Here is a 14,892-nt window from a genome sequence, read left to right on the forward strand (position 1 = left end):
TGAATGAATAAGTAAAATGTGGTGTATCTGTACGATGGAATATTATTCAATCACAAAGTGAATGCAATTCTGATATGTGTGCAATAAGGATGAAGCTAGAAAACATTATATGTATTGAAAGAAGCCAGACACAATGTTATGTGATTCTATTTATATGAAATGTCCAGAATTGGCAAACCCATACAGATAGAAAGTAGATTCATGGTTGCCAGGGGTTTGGGGAACAGGGGAATGGGAAGTGACTGGTACGGAGGTTCTTTTTGTAGGGGTGAGAATGTTTTAGAATTAGATTGTGATGATAGTTGTATAACATTACACATACACTAAAGGCTTTGAATGGTACACTTTAAAATTCTTCCACATGCCTTTTGAGGGATATCTGATGGACCTTTCCATTGGTATATTCTTGGAGTGCAATTCCTGGGAGGGGATATGCATATATTATTTTAGTAGACATTGCCAAGCAGTTTTCCCAAGTGGTTGACTCACTTTACACTCCTGCCACCAAGGTCCATGAGTTCTAGTTGCTCTGCATCCTTGTCTACACTTGGTATTGGCAGTCTTTTTAGTTTTGGCCACTCTGGTGGGTGTAACTGAAGTTTTCATTTGCATTTTCCTTATGAGTAATGAGGTTGAGCTCATTTTCATATGCCTGTTGGTCATTTGGATATCCGTATTTGTGAAGTACCTGTTTAGCTAATTTGGTTGTTGTCTTTCTATTATTCACATGTAGGCTTTTTAAAATATGTTCTGGTCATGAGATCTTTGTTAATATCTATGAGTTGCCAACATCTTCGTCCACCCCGTGCCTTGCCTTTTCACATTCTTAATGATCTCTTTTGATCAGCAGAAGTTTTTAATTTTGGAGACATCCAATTTACCGACTTTTTATTTTATAGTCAATGCCATTTGTGTCCTAGTTAAGAAATATTTGCCTACCCCTTCAATATCACTTGAAGCCACCTCCTCCCCTCTGATTTCTTTGTCTCTGCTCAGCTTTCTGCTGCCAGATTTCTCCCGGCCTGGTCACCCTCCTCCCCACCGTCCCCCACCTCAGTTGCTGTTTCCTGTAGCTCACCTTCCTCACTGTCATCTGCATGATCTTCCTGCCCAGGGACAGGTCTGGTTCTCCTCCCCCATGTCCCGGGGCTGGCAGACACTAGGTGCTCAATAAAACCTTCCTAAATGAGTACAGTGTCCCTTGGCCCAGCTGGGGACCATTAAAACTGTCAATTAGTTCAAAACACCAGCTCATCAGGAACATTTGAGCAAAGCCAGAGAAATAAAAAGTTTTGGAAAAAACCACAAGATAGGAATGTTTAGCTTTCTCCCCAACTGGAGGCTTAATCACGGAAACTCAGACCTTGTTAACATGATTTATTCTTGCTTCTGCCCCTGTGGGGACTAGGGTGCCTTTCTCCTGCCTGGTTTGGCTGCAAGAGTACCCCGTCTGTCCCCTATATTTGCTAACTCTGAATGGGAGGGACATCTGTGGTCCCCTCCTAGTCCTTCTCTTCACCGTGGGTGATGACATAGCACAGGTTCCTGTAGTCCAGGTTACCACACACATCTGGTGGAAAAGCTGCAAACATCTGCTTGATCTGGGGAAAGAGCAAGGAGTCAACTTAGACCAGGGTGGAATGGGGGCCAGATAGACTGGGACCTGGAGCCATGGCTCATCCAAGTGTCAGGCAGCACCTTCCTCCCCTCCTTGTAGACAGAGCATCAGGGCGTGGGGCAGAGGGTCTAAGCAGGCAGACCAAGGTCCTACAAACAGCCCAATCCTAACCCCCTGCAACCCCACCCACCCCTTGCTTGTTCTCAACCATGAGGAGGTCAACTTGGCACCAAAAGAAAGGGATCCCAGGGAGGGAAGGGGCAGGGCTGTAGAGCAGAGCCCTAGGTAGGGCGGGGCCCCAGGAAGACCCTCCACAGTGGCCAGAAGAGCCTTGCAAAGGCCACACTTACCTCTTCCTCACTGAACCTGTCTGCCTGGGTCATAAGCTTCTCCTTGATGCTGCTCAAGGAAGAGAAATAGAAATGGCCTGCTCAGGGGAAGGGCTTCCTGCACGTGGGCACTCAGATGCCAGGTGATGAGGGCAGCTGGGCAGGAGAAGTCCTGCCCCAGGAGGATACCAACTAGGCTGGCCCTACTGGCCCTTGGCTGGCTGTATATAGACTCTGGCAGCCAAGTCCATTCTCTGAGTCTCAGTCCCTCATCTGTCGTGTGGGTTCACCTCCAGCATTGGGTGGGGACCAAATGAAATGACCTGGGGCCTGAAACCACCTTGGGAGCCACTCTAACTTCTCACTGTGCTAACAATAAGCCTCCAGGTCACAGCACAGAGGCAACCTTCTTTGACATATGGGCTTGATATGGCGTCTGACGACCCTTGAAATTTTCATGGTGCTTTCTGGTGTACAAGGCACTCAACAGTGAAGAGCTCAGGAGACCTGCCCAGGTCTCACCTGTCCTCACAGACCTGGGAGACGAGTATCATTGTCCCCTTTTTACTGAGGGGGGAACTGAGGTTCAGGAGGGGGTTGATTGCCCAAGATCCCAGAGTAAGACCGTGGCAGGAGCCCAAGCTGGCCTGAGTCTTAAGGAGTGGCAGAGGAGGTCGTGGGAACCATGTTGGAGTCCATGTGCAACAGGCTGATGCCCTACCATGCTTGGAGGGCTCAAGGGGCACTGTGGGGGCTGGGAGAGATCAAAGGGCTGAGCGGGTCCCTCCTACACCCAGAGTGTCCTCTGGTGCTGGCAGCTAGCAGCAGGCCCCACTAAAGGGAGACACACATTTTCCATTATTTATGTTACTGCAGGACAGTCCCAATTTCCAGTTCTTCAAATGGGGACTTTTCAGACTCTCTTTCTGCAAGACATGCCGTGCAATGAAGGGCTCTGCCAGAGCCTCGCTGGCCGCCTGGCCCGCAGCCCAGCTTCCAGGTCCCATATCCCAGCAAGCGGGTGAGGGGTGGTGCCTCTAGTTCTCAAACTGGTCCCTGAAGGGCTACTCCCAGTCCGCCCTCACACTGACAGGAGTGAAGAGCAGAAGGGTCGGCCCAGGCCAACCCAGGGGGATCCCCAGGGTTCCCTCGGGCCCCCAAGGTGGGCATGGGGGCCAGGGACACCAAGAGAAAGATAAAAAAAGAAATCCTCAGCAGCCCTTCCATGACCCTAGAGAAGTAGGTAACTTACAACCTGGCGGGTAGAGGGGAGAATGTGTGGAAAGACTCTACCCCCGTTATCTGATTATTCTAATACCCAGTAAAATTATTCTCAAAATGAAGACCAAAGCAGCAAAACCTTGACCAGGAAGCCTCTGCCCATAAGCCCAGTGTGGCCTCAGAGGCTTTAACAGGGCTGCATGGGGACAGTTCAGAGGTCACCTCAGTGTCCCGCCCCTGGGCAGGCTGCTGCCCTCCCTCCACCCACTGCGGCTCCCTGCTCCCTGCACGCTCACTGGCCCTTGTTGTTGTTGTTGTTATCTGCCGTCGAGTCGGACCTGACTCATAGCGACCCCTCCTTAGGCTCCCAGTAAAGCAGGTCATCCAAGTCAGTACCTCCAGCTCCAGGATTCCAGCCCAGCATCCCACCAGACATCACTCATGGCCACCTCCGATTCAATGCACCCTTCCTCACGTCCTCCAGGCTGGCCTCCACATCCCTGCCTAGCTCTTTCTCAGGCTTGCCGATGCCCCCTGGGCAGACCTGGGGTCCAGAACTCACTGTGTGCATCACCCTCATGCAGGTCTTATGCTCAGTCTCCAAATCCCACAATCTGCCTGCACCTCCAGCTACTGCAGACACCTGTTCAGGGACCCTGCAGAGTTCAGCCCTTGACTCTTCACTCACACTCATCTTCAAGGCTGATCTCTGTCCTCCCACCCCACCACAGAAGGCTCTGCCCAAGTGATCTCACACTCCGCATACGCGTCCGGTCCGAAATCACGCAGAGGTGGGGGCACTGAGGCCCAGAGAGGGAGTGGGACTTTAAACACGTGGCTGGGCTGGTCATGGAGGGTAACTTACAAATCAGCCTTGATGAAGCCTTTCCCCTCAGTGTCGAACACTTTGAAGGCATGGAGAATGGTCTCCTCCGGGTCTGTGCCTAGAAGCAGCACACACACAGGGCAGGGAGAGAGGCAGGCTGAGAAGGGTCCCATGGAAACAGGACAGAGATGAGCAGGGGTTGGGGGGGGGGGGAGCATGGTGCCTGCCGAGGCCGGGGGAGCTTCCTCCTCAGCTGTCACTCAACAGTGGGGTAGGGCCCATTTGAAGCAAGTGCAGAACGCTTCATGGAAACAAGTTATGCTAATAGAAGAATGGGGCCTTGCATCAGGCTGTGAATGGCCTGCCTGCACAGCTATATAAGGAGACCCTGCTTGGGCGTGGACTATGCCAGGTACTGTGCTTGCCCACTTCCTGAGAGCTGTCCTTATTTTACAGATGAAGAAACTGAGGCTCAGAGAGGTTAAGTGACTCGCCCAAGGCCTCACAGCTGGCAATTGGTAGGGCTTCTGATGCTGCCCTGTGATTAGTGAGGTCCACGGGGCAGCAGCTCTGGGGCTCCTTACCCAAGATGCGCATGAGAGATGGCGAGTGGAGGCAGAAGGCTGAGACTTGGCCTTGAGCCTTGCAGAGAGAGGCCTGTGAGACCCTCCCAGCCAGAGGAGGGGTGGGGAGGTGGGGCCAGCATACCTAGGACAGGTCTGGCTCTGTCACTTTCATGGTGCGGGCTTTTCGGGAAAGACCTCTTCAAGAGGAGATGGTTTTGTTGCTCACACCCAGCCCCTTCACTGTACATACAGACAGGGAAACTGAGGCCCAGAGAGAGGAAGTATTTAATCCAAGACCTCCCAGGCTGTGTGAGGGACAGCAGGGGCTGCACAGAAGCCTGTGACCCTCACCCGATGCTCTTTTCTCTTGGTTGCACTGTGATAGGACTTTATTAATGGGAAAGAGACGGACAAACATGAATGTACACTGCGCCAGGCTCCGTGCCTGCAGTTTCCCCTTCACCCCATATGACCCCAGACCAACCCTGGGTGGGAGGTATTGACACTCCAATTTGTCAAAGAGGAAACTGAGGTTCAGAGAGGTTCTGCTACTTGTCTGAGGTCCTGTAACTAATAAGGGGGGGCAGGACTTGAACCCAACTCTGTCATTCTCCAGGGCCCCTGCTTTCTGCCACTCTGGGCTCTTGCTCACGGCAGGCCAAGCCTCCATCAGACTGGGTCAAGGCCCCCTGTACCTCCCCCATCAGACCAGGTCAAGGACCTCCTTGTCTCCACTATTGGACTAAGTCAGGGCCCTCTGTGTCTCCCCCATCAGACGGGGTCAGGACCCTCGCTGCCTGCCCCTCCACCAGACTGGGTCAGGGCCCTTGTGTCTCCACCATTGGACTGGGTCAGGGCTTTTATCTCCCTGTAGAGCAGTGAATTACTATAACATGGCCCTTCTAACCCAGAGGGCAGAGCTGTGAGCTTCTTGTGGGCAGGACAACAGGGATCCACTGTGCCCAGCCCAAGGGCTCAGCCTGGGGGTCCAGCCAGAGAGGGATCCAGCCCTTATGGCAGCAGGACAGGCAGAGAGAGACAGCTCCAGGTGAATGGTCAGTTGGTTGTGGTAGGGGGTTGGCATGGGGTCCTGGCCTCCCAGGCCACAGCTCCCAGCTCCCTCTAATGCTTGTCTTTGAGCACAGACCTCCCTGCAGGCTTGTGGCTGAGGACTGCTGCATGAGGACTGAGTTACCTAACTCAGCGGTCGGACACTCCCCACAGGCTGACCACTCCCTCCCACGGTTCCTCCTGGCTCCCAAGAAAGGGCCTCTGCTCTCATAAAATGGGCATAGAGTGACTCCTTTCCCTGTCGTTGTTGGGAATCTCATGACAGAGTCTCCTCGTTCCAATTAGTGGACGAGACAGTGCCTGCCCTAGCCGCCGCTCCTGTCCCCACCCGCTGGCCGCTCATGCAGGCTGGGTCACATTTGCATGACAGGCTCCACTGAGGCCCCCTTCCTGACTCTCTGGCAAAAATGAGGAAAAGCTGCTACCTTGGGGCCCCCACCTGGTCTGGGTCACAGCTTCAGCACTGCCCCAGATCTATGCAACGTCAGGCCTCAGTCTCCCATCTCTTAGTGATCTGGAGCCCATTGTTATCTGACGGGCCTCTCCTTACCCTCCCATTCCTCTGAGCATCCAGAAGGGGTCCTAAAGGAGCGCTCGTGGTGCAGTGGTTAAAGCACTTGGCTGCTGACCAAAATGTTGGCAGTTTGAATCCACCAGCCGCTCGGCGGGAGAAAGATGAAGCAGCCGGCTTCTGTGAAGATTGACGCCTTGGAAATCCTATGGGGCAGTTCTACTCTGTCCTCCAGGGGTGCTGTGAGTAGGAATCAACTCGAAGGCAGTGGGTTTGGGTTTGGCACCTCCCACCCTCAGATCCTGAGCCCATTCTGCCTACCCGTCACACACACAAATCCTGGGACGGGTGGTCCCACTGCCTTGCCCCACAGTGACAGGCCCAGGCCTCCCAGGCCAAACCCTCAGTCAGCCAAGCCAGCTAACTCCAAGGCCAGCTCCCCAGTTCCTTTTGCTGGTCTTCAGTTAAGTTTCCTCAGAATGAAAGATGAAGGTTTGTCCATCTGCTTCCCTTAAGGTCTCTGGCTGGAGTCACAGTGGCCTTTCCCATAGCTCCTATACCACACCCTAGCCTGTTGGGCTTCTGAGCACTTCAAAGAGACAGCCCTAAGAATAACCCCTAGCATCCGCCTGGAGCGCCCAGAGGGCCCAATGGCTCTCCCGACTCCGTGGGACAGCCCCAGTTCATAGTCTGCCCTGGCTGGGCATCCCTGGACCTCTCTGGCCCTCGGTTTCCTCATCTCAGCTTCCTCATCCTCAGTCAATACAACACTGAAGGATGGACTGTTGGGTGACATAACACTGGTGGCCTCCTTCTAGCTCCAAGATCCTCCAGGACATTGTGTCACGACCCCATGCAAAAGTTTTATGACTTTTTATCAAATAAAATTTGTGATGTCAGATAAGATCACCCCCATTTTACAGGTAAAGAACTGAGGTCCAGAGAGGACACAAGGCTTGCCCAAGCTCACCCTGAGAGTCGGTGGTAGACAAGGAGACAGCCTGAGGATTGGGTAACAACTCTCACCTCACAGGGCACCCACAGCCCAGGCTGGCTCTCCCTCTGATTGCAGAACCTGCCAGGGATGTCATAAGGGAACAGAGGTGGCTGGATTGCCCCCAACCCCCTGCCCCCACCAGATGCTGTGTTTCAGGAGAGTGCAGTGGTTAGAGCCAGGAGTCAGGATTAGAATTCCACGTGGACACATTGTTTTCTGTTTTTGTTTTGTTGGAGCATCTGGGGCGAGCCTCCACACCCCTCTGAGCCAGGTCTCCTCATCAGGGGGTGATGTGCTGCGGTGACCCTTGTGGTCACAAGTCATGTTGTCCTGGTCACAAGGCAAGTAATGTGCCCTGCCCTGGACTGGCCTCAGTAGCCTTCAGACAAAATGTTGGTGCTCTCCCCCTCTAGCACCTCTAGCAGCTGGGGGGCAGTGAGGCAGCATGGGGAAAATGGGGGGAGGTGGGGAGAGGAGGTAGTGTCTCGGGAGCAGAAAAAGGACAATGGGGAAAGGGCTTTTCTCCGAATTGTCTCACTGGGTCCCCTCTTAGTGATTCAATGCAAGGGCTGTTGCAATTATCCCTAGTCCAGTATGAAGGAGAAGGAGCTCTGGTGGTAGTGCCTAAGACATCTGACTGGTAACCAGAAGGTTGGCAGTTCAAATCCACCAGCCACTCCTCAGAAGGAAGGTTGGACAATCCACTTCCTCAGAGATATCACCTCAGAAACCCAAGGAGGGGTCGCTATGAGTCGGAATCGACTCAATGGCAGTGAGTTTGCTTTTTGAGTGTGAAAGAGAAACTGAGGCAGGGCCTGGAAAGATATATACACCTGGGACCTGGTGTCTGGATGCCACACCTTGTTCCCAGCCGTGGTGTGAGTGTGTGTCTATGTGTGTGCACGCGCAGGGTTGGGGGGAGCTTGTCTGTACCTGGGCTGTCCCCACCATCCCCTTCCCAGGGCCGCCAGGAACCTCACTCACCCTTCAGCTTCTCCCCAAACATGGTCAGGAAGACCGTGAAATTGATGGGCCCAGGGGCCTCCTTCACCATGGCCTCCAGCTCCTCATTCCTGACATTGACGCGGCCTGGAGGCATGGAAAGGGTGGGACACAGTGGGGGTCAGAAAGGGGCCGGCGTCCAGGCAGCCCACGAGGAGCTTCCCGACGCCCAACTCTGCCGGCCCACCCCAGCCCCTCTCAGCCCGAGGGCCCTGCCCACCTGCTGGGGCCCAGAGCAGGGAGCAGCATTGTCCACGGTCAGCAGAGGGCTGCCCCCAGACTCCCCCTTCCCTCCACTTCAGCCCTCCTGCAAAGGAGAGCAAGTCAGTCATTGTCCCCACTTTATAGAGGGAAACGGAGGCACAAAGAGGCTGCGAGTCTTGACGTGCAAGCTGTGTACAAGGCTGGAAGGCCTAGTTGTCCCTGAGTGTCAGGCCACTTACCCCAGGAGGGTTCAGCAAGTTGCTGGGGTGGGGGAGGGGCTCTGGGGTTGCCCATGGTCCCAGTGAACAGCAAAGGCCCAATACTCAGTCTAGAGATGACTTAGTTGTGGCCCCTTCCCCCAGCTCTGCCCACTCCTTAAAGCCCTTCTCTGGGCCCTTAGAGAGTGAAAAAGCCTCTTCCGACATTTGAGTTTCATCCACACCCTTGGGCTCTGCCAATGTCACAGCCCCGCCCACCCTGCAGCTTCTTACCTGTTTCCATGAGTTCTCACCACACCCCTGGCCCTTCCACACCAGGCCTTTGCACAGGCCTTGCCTGTGCCTGGAACAGCTTCCCTTTCTCTGACCACGTCCTCCTCGGCTTTGACACCTGGCTCTACCCCTGGTTACTCACTCTGGCTTCCCAGGGACAGGCACCCCTGCTCCACCCCACAGCACCTGTGTCTTCATGCTGGCAGCACCCACTGCCCTAGATTCCCGCGGCCCCTCCCTTGGCCCCGTCCCGCAAGAGCTCCTCCTCTCATTTCTGGCGCCCACTCAGCCAGCCCACCAGTGGGCATCAGAAGTGTATGCTGACTGACCGTGTAACCGAGGTCACCCACCCAGTGCAGCAAAGGTGTCTCTCAGGTCCTCCTTGTCGATGAAGCCATCCCGGTTCTGGTCCATGATGGTGAAGGCCTGGCAGAGGTATGGGCTCTGAACAGCACTGTCACCCACGCCCAGGTCTATCCTGGCACCCCCCACCCCAAGAGATTGTCCTCCTGTAAACCACTGCCTAAGCCACCTCAGCGAAGGCCCACTGGCCATCCTGCTGGGGTTTCATATGCATTGCCTTCAATGTTCATAAAGAAAGAAAGAAACCACTGCCATTGAGTCGATTCCAACTCATAACAACCCCCATTGGGTTTCTAAGGCAGTGAATCTTTAAGGAAGTAGATTGCCCAGTCTTCCTTCCACAGAGTGGCTAGTAAGTTTGAACTGCCAACCTTCTGGTTAGCAGTCAAATTCCCTTAGGCACTGCACCACCAGAGCTTCTTAATATAAGCAAAACATGGATATTATAGAAGACCTTGACTTTGTTCATGTTGTTGTTGTTGTTGTTGTTTTGCCGTCGAGTCGGCCCCGACTCATAGCAACCCCATTTCCCAAACAGGGAAACCGAGGCTCAAAGAGAAAGGACTTGTCCAAGGTCATACTGAAAGCAAAGGCTTAGGTGCCAAGAGGAGAAGAGGTTACCCAAGGGCAGAAGGACACGTGTCTCTTAGACTCTAGACTTTGAGGCACCACATGGTGGCCTCTAAGAATAATGACATCATCCTCCTGAGCATTTGAGGTCTGGCTGTGTGCTAGGTTCACTGAGCAGTTTGCATGCATGACATTAATCTTTCCAACAACCCCATGGGACAGCTGACCAACCTCTTTAAATTCTTGGATCTGGGACTGATCAAACATGGAGAAGACGTTGGAGCTGGCTCCACCCTCGGCTCTTTTCCGGGCTCTTCTCGGTCCCTGCCAAGTACCAAGGGAGGCCTTGGAGCAGCACCTTCCACACTCGTTCCCCTCCCCCCATCACCCAGAGCAGCCCCGAATGGCATTGCTCCGTCCTCAGGGTCAGGCTTGTAGTGAAGCTTTGCTGATCACCAACCAGCAAGTCCCCCCAGCCTACAGCCAGAAGTCTGCTGAGTGCCCACCCACAGGGCCAGACAGCTGCTTCCTGACCCAAGCCCTGGACGCCAGCAGGTGAGTGGCCAGCACTCAGCCTGTGGAGCATGATAAGTACTGTTTCTAGAATCAGCCTCTGTGGGGTTTCCACCTAATGCTGGAGGGAACCTTAGAAACAGGCATCTAACCTTGGTATGCATCCTTCCCTAGTGCTCTCAAGAAGGAGCTCTGGTGGTGCAGTGGTTAAGGCATTTGACTGCTAACCAAAAGGTCAGTGGTTTGAACCCACCAGCCACTCCATGGGAGAAAGATGGGGCAGTCTGCTTTCGAAAAGATTTACAGTCTTTGAAAATCTATGGGGCAGTTCCACTCTATCCTCTAGGGTCACCATGAGTGGAATTAACTCTATGGTAGTAGGTTTTTTAGGGCCCTCAGGATAACATCTGGTGCCTTACGCCAGCAAGGTCCCCCATGTGCCTCTTCCAACTTATCCCCTCCTAAGCTGATTAGAGCTTTTTTCTCTCCCAACTTCTACCCTTGCTGTCCTTATTGCCCGGAATGCCTTTCCTGGGAGGACCCCTCAAGCTCAACCTCTCTGTGGCCCTCTCTGAGAAGCTTCCCAGATCCAGCTTCCTCACCCCCACCTTCACTCCATGTCACCATCTTGTGTTGCCCCTCCCCACAGTGCCCTCCACACTGCCCTGCACCCCGTCTGTCTCCCCAGCCAAGTGCAGACCTCCAGGGCCAGCCCAGTCTGTCTCACTTCCGGTCCTTCCGGCACCTCCCCGCCTTCCTCCCTGCCCCCTGCCACCACAGGGCCTGGCTCTTGGCCAATGATTGGAGATGGCTGCCCAGGAGGCCCACAGGGCAGGCAGAGACCCCACGTGAAGCAGGTGGAGCATTACTGACTCCCGATATGTCTTTCAAGATGTCACATGGCCTGAGAGTCCACATTAGGCCTTAGCTGACAGCTCTCTGGCCCCCAAGACCCCCTGAGGGGCTGACCTTTCCCTCAGTAGCTTTCACTAGAGTCCCAGGTGCTGTAGTCCTAGAACTGGCTCTTGAGGGAAGAAAAAACAGCCTGAGCATCACAGGGTGAGGTGGAAGGGGCTGCCCACTCCATAGCCCCCTCCCCAGACCCCATCCCCAGCTCCTGCCTCCATCTCAGCCTCTTTGCCAAGCCCTTGTCCTCCCCGCGCCCCCCCCCAGGTGGCCTGATCTCCTGAGCAGGGGCTTCCCCTGGCTCCCCTGAACCCCCAGTGTCTGTGTGGTCCCCCTCCCCCTGCTCCCCCGTCCCCCTCCCCTAGCCTCCCACTTCCCTCTGGCTCCTGCTTCAGGAGCGAGCAGCGCTAGGGCTGACTTATAATTAGCTTTGACTGGGTGCTTTGTCTCCACTAATCCTTTGAAAGGGGGCTGGCAGGGCAGCTGAGACATTATGATGCAGTAAAACCTCTGTAATATTTATAAATCCCTTCAGACATCATAAAGAAAAGAACCTCCCTGCAGAGTTCATCTGACATAATTACATATACATTTCCTTCTGATTAATAACGAATGATCACTTCCGTCTGTGAGATTCTTGGCCCTTTCTCTCCGCAGACCTCAGCCTCCCCATCCCGCCTAGCCCCAGCCCTTTCATGTCCATCTTGTGAAATGTCACCCTACTGTGTGCCAGGCCCTGGTCTGGAAACCCACAAGGCAGGAAGGAATTGTTCTCTCTGATTGTACAAAGGGGGACCTGTAACCCCACACCCTGCGCCTTGGCCAGGCTCTGACCTTCCATATCAGGGCTTTTTCCAGCCCAGCTGTCTTGGGAATTTACTTGATAAAACCAAAAAACCTAAACTTATTGCCATCAAGTCGGAATCAACTCAGAGCAACCCCCTTTGGCTTTCTGAGGCGGTAAATCTTTAGGGAAGTAGATCACCCCATCTTCCTTCCAGGGAGTGGCTGGGGGGGTTTGAACCACCAACCTTCTGGCTGGTGGTCAAATGTCTTAGGCACCATGCCACCAAAACTCCTTATAACAGGGTCCTAAAAAATAAAATGCCTATGAAAGGAATACCTCAGGGCAGAAGGGACAGCCTAGCCCAAGGGGTCACTCAGATCTGGGTTTCAAGCCTGACTTTGCTGCTCACAGCCTGTGTGATGTTAAGAAAATTACTTGCCTTCTCTGAGCCTCAGTTTCCCGATTTGTAAACCAGGGTAACACCCACCTCAAAGAATCCACTGCTTCAGGATGTTTGTTTGGCGCTTGCTGGTTTCCAATCCAGCCCTGTGCCCAGTTCCAGAGCCCCAAAGCTGAATCAGATCCTATCCTTGTCCCCAAGGAGCTCACAGTCCAGCTGGGAGACAGCCATCAATAGAGAGCAATGGAGGGAAGGGCAGGCATGCTAGCTTAGAAAAGCCCCTATCTACTTGGGGATTCAGGGAAGACTTCCTGTAGGAGGTGGCTCCTGGGCTGGGACTTGGCAGCTGAGTCAGTTCTCAGGCCAAGCACGACTAATGGAGGTGTGTGAGGCAGAGGCTTCAGAGAGCAGCTCCACAGAAGGCCCTCAGGGGGATCCGTGAGGCTGAGCATAGGGAGGTCTGCAGGAAGAGCCCCACCTGGCCTGACAGGCAAAGGTGAGGGCGAGTGAGGGCACTCTGCACCCGGCTCCCGAGGGGCCCTGCTGATCCACCCCGGTCGGAAGTGAGGCAGGAACAGAGCCTCACCTTCTGCTGCTGTGACAGTCCTGCCCTGTCTTCCTCCACCCTCCTCTTCCTCATCACCCTGCCCTTCATCACCCTGGCCCCTACCAAGCCAGGAGAAGCAGACAGACGAGTCAGGACCACATGACCCACACATTCAGAACAGGCTAGGGTGGGCCAAGAAACCCTGGTGACAGCTACCCAAAATTTTGGCAGTTCAAGAGTCGCCAGGAGCTCCGTGGAAGAAAGACCTGGTGATTTGCACCCATAAAAATTTCAGCCTAGGAAACCCTACGGGGCAGTTCTACTCTGTCCTCCAGAGTCGCTGAGTGTCAACATGAACTCAAAGGCACACAACAACAGCAACAAAGGGCGGGCCAGACCCAACCAAGGACAACGCTAAGGATGTCAGTGAGAGGTGTAAGGTCAAGGTCGGGTGAGTTCAGGGGTGAGGTGAAGCTCAGAATCACAAATGAGGGTCAGAGGGTGAGGGTCAAGGGTGAGGTCTGGGCTGGGAGTGTAACCCCTACAGGTGGAAGGGAGGGGGACCTTCCTGGGGAGGAGTGTGGAAGGGCAGGGGTCAGACAGGAGAAGGCAGGACGGCCCCAGCCTACCATGACGTGGAGTCCTCGTGCTGTAGCAGAGTGGGAAGCACTCAGGGCTGCCGCTTTAAATAGTGCTCTTCTCCAGGCCTGGACAACAGTTTGGAAGGTGACGAAGGACAGGATGGGGACCTCCCTGCCAGGCACCTGTCCTGAGCCATTCAGAGTGGGTGGGATTGTGGGATCCTTGGATAAACAGGATCAACAGACCGTCCAAGCCACGGGACCGACCTCTTATGAGTGTTGGGACATCTATCACCTCTACAACCCAGGTGCCAAGGCCCAGGAAGGGGCACTTGGCCAAGGACACAGTCAGTTGAGGCCTGGAACTGGCTGGAGAGACTTAGCCTTTAGGCCATTGAGGGTCAGGAGAGCTGTCCAAGGCAAAGCCACCCATGCAGCTGGGAGCACTCAAGGGCTACAGTCTGGCCGACCCCTTGAGCGGTGTGACTCTAGGTGGAACACTACCGGCTGCATGCCTCAGATATCTGACCAGGAACATGGGGAGGAGGGTGGCACCCCGTCAGCTCATGGAGATGGTTTCTGTGCCAGGCTGGCCAACAGGGGCCCCTCAACCTATATGGCTATTGCCTCATGGTTATCAGTGCTACCATCGTCCACCAGCCAAGTTCTCCTTTGGGCACTGGAAATGCCCGAGGTGTTGAAGAAGCAAAGAAATAAAAAATGAAGGTGACTGACCAGGGAGAACTGAAAAGTCAGACCCTCACTCCTCGCTGATCACACACACTCCAGACGTGGCCTGTCCCCACCAGTCCCGGCCCTGTCCAAGAATTCTCCAGCAGATGTACTAGCACCTGCCCCTGGCAGGCCTCTCGTACATCTAGGGCAGCCCTGACAGTCCGGGTTGGACCTCAAAGGGGGCCCCTGTCCATCTGGCCCAGTCAGCTCCGGTCTGGGGCCTCCTCCATCTGATCAGCTGCCGGCACTGGCAGTGCTGCGTGCAGGCAGTGAGCCCACCTCCCAGCCCCAGGAGCTGGAGAGCTTAACTGTCCCTGGGAGCAGACCTCAGGCCTCCAGGCACTGCTGACCGGGGAGGGATTAGCCGTACCACGGCTCAAATCTGGGGCCCCTTGGGAGGGAAGGAATGTGATAACAATGATGACCAGAGTAGCTAACACGTAGGAAGCCCAGAAGGTCGAGCTATGCTCTAAACAGTGCTCACCATGTGGCCTCTCATTCGACCCTCACCTCATTTTCCAGGTAAGGATACTGAGGCAGAGAAAAAAACAAAAACAAAAAAACAAACTCACTGACATCAAGTCAAGGCACAGAAAGGCTCACCCAAGGCCAAGCAGTGGTAGGGCCACGGTACTTTTGTCCTTAGGTGCCTTA

General features: G+C 54.4%; 1 protein-coding gene across 1 annotated transcript; it reads right to left on the bottom strand.

Moving 5' to 3' along the window:
- Positions 1 to 1,502: 1,502 nt before the first annotated feature.
- Positions 1,503 to 10,084, bottom strand: MYL10 (myosin light chain 10). Its single transcript, XM_007940064.1, has 6 exons — positions 10,001 to 10,084; positions 9,187 to 9,262; positions 8,124 to 8,228; positions 4,034 to 4,112; positions 1,969 to 2,017; positions 1,503 to 1,601 (listed from the first exon to the last, which is right to left on the bottom strand). Exons 1-6 carry the CDS (start codon positions 10,034 to 10,036, stop codon positions 1,503 to 1,505), a joined length of 444 nt encoding a protein of 147 aa, XP_007938255.1. The 5' UTR covers positions 10,037 to 10,084.
- Positions 10,085 to 14,892: the final 4,808 nt, after the last annotated feature.

Source organism: Orycteropus afer, unplaced genomic scaffold, assembly GCF_000298275.1.
Source record: "Orycteropus afer afer isolate SDZICR_OR568_19922 unplaced genomic scaffold, OryAfe1.0 scaffold00006, whole genome shotgun sequence".
Classification (NCBI taxonomy): Eukaryota; Metazoa; Chordata; class Mammalia; order Tubulidentata; family Orycteropodidae; genus Orycteropus; species Orycteropus afer.

Excerpts from the sequence above, each read along its gene's own strand:
- MYL10 (XM_007940064.1), bottom strand. The coding sequence starts at position 10,036 with ATGTTTGATCAGTCCCAGATCCAAGAATTTAAAGAG. Across the intron at positions 4,113-8,123 it reads GTTTGGGGAGAAGCTGAAGG|GCACAGACCCGGAGGAGACC; the intron begins GTGAGTGAGGTT and ends TGCTGCTTCTAG. Across the intron at positions 2,018-4,033 it reads GGCTTCATCAAGGCTGATTT|CATCAAGGAGAAGCTTATGA; the intron begins GTAAGTTACCCT and ends TTCCTTGAGCAG.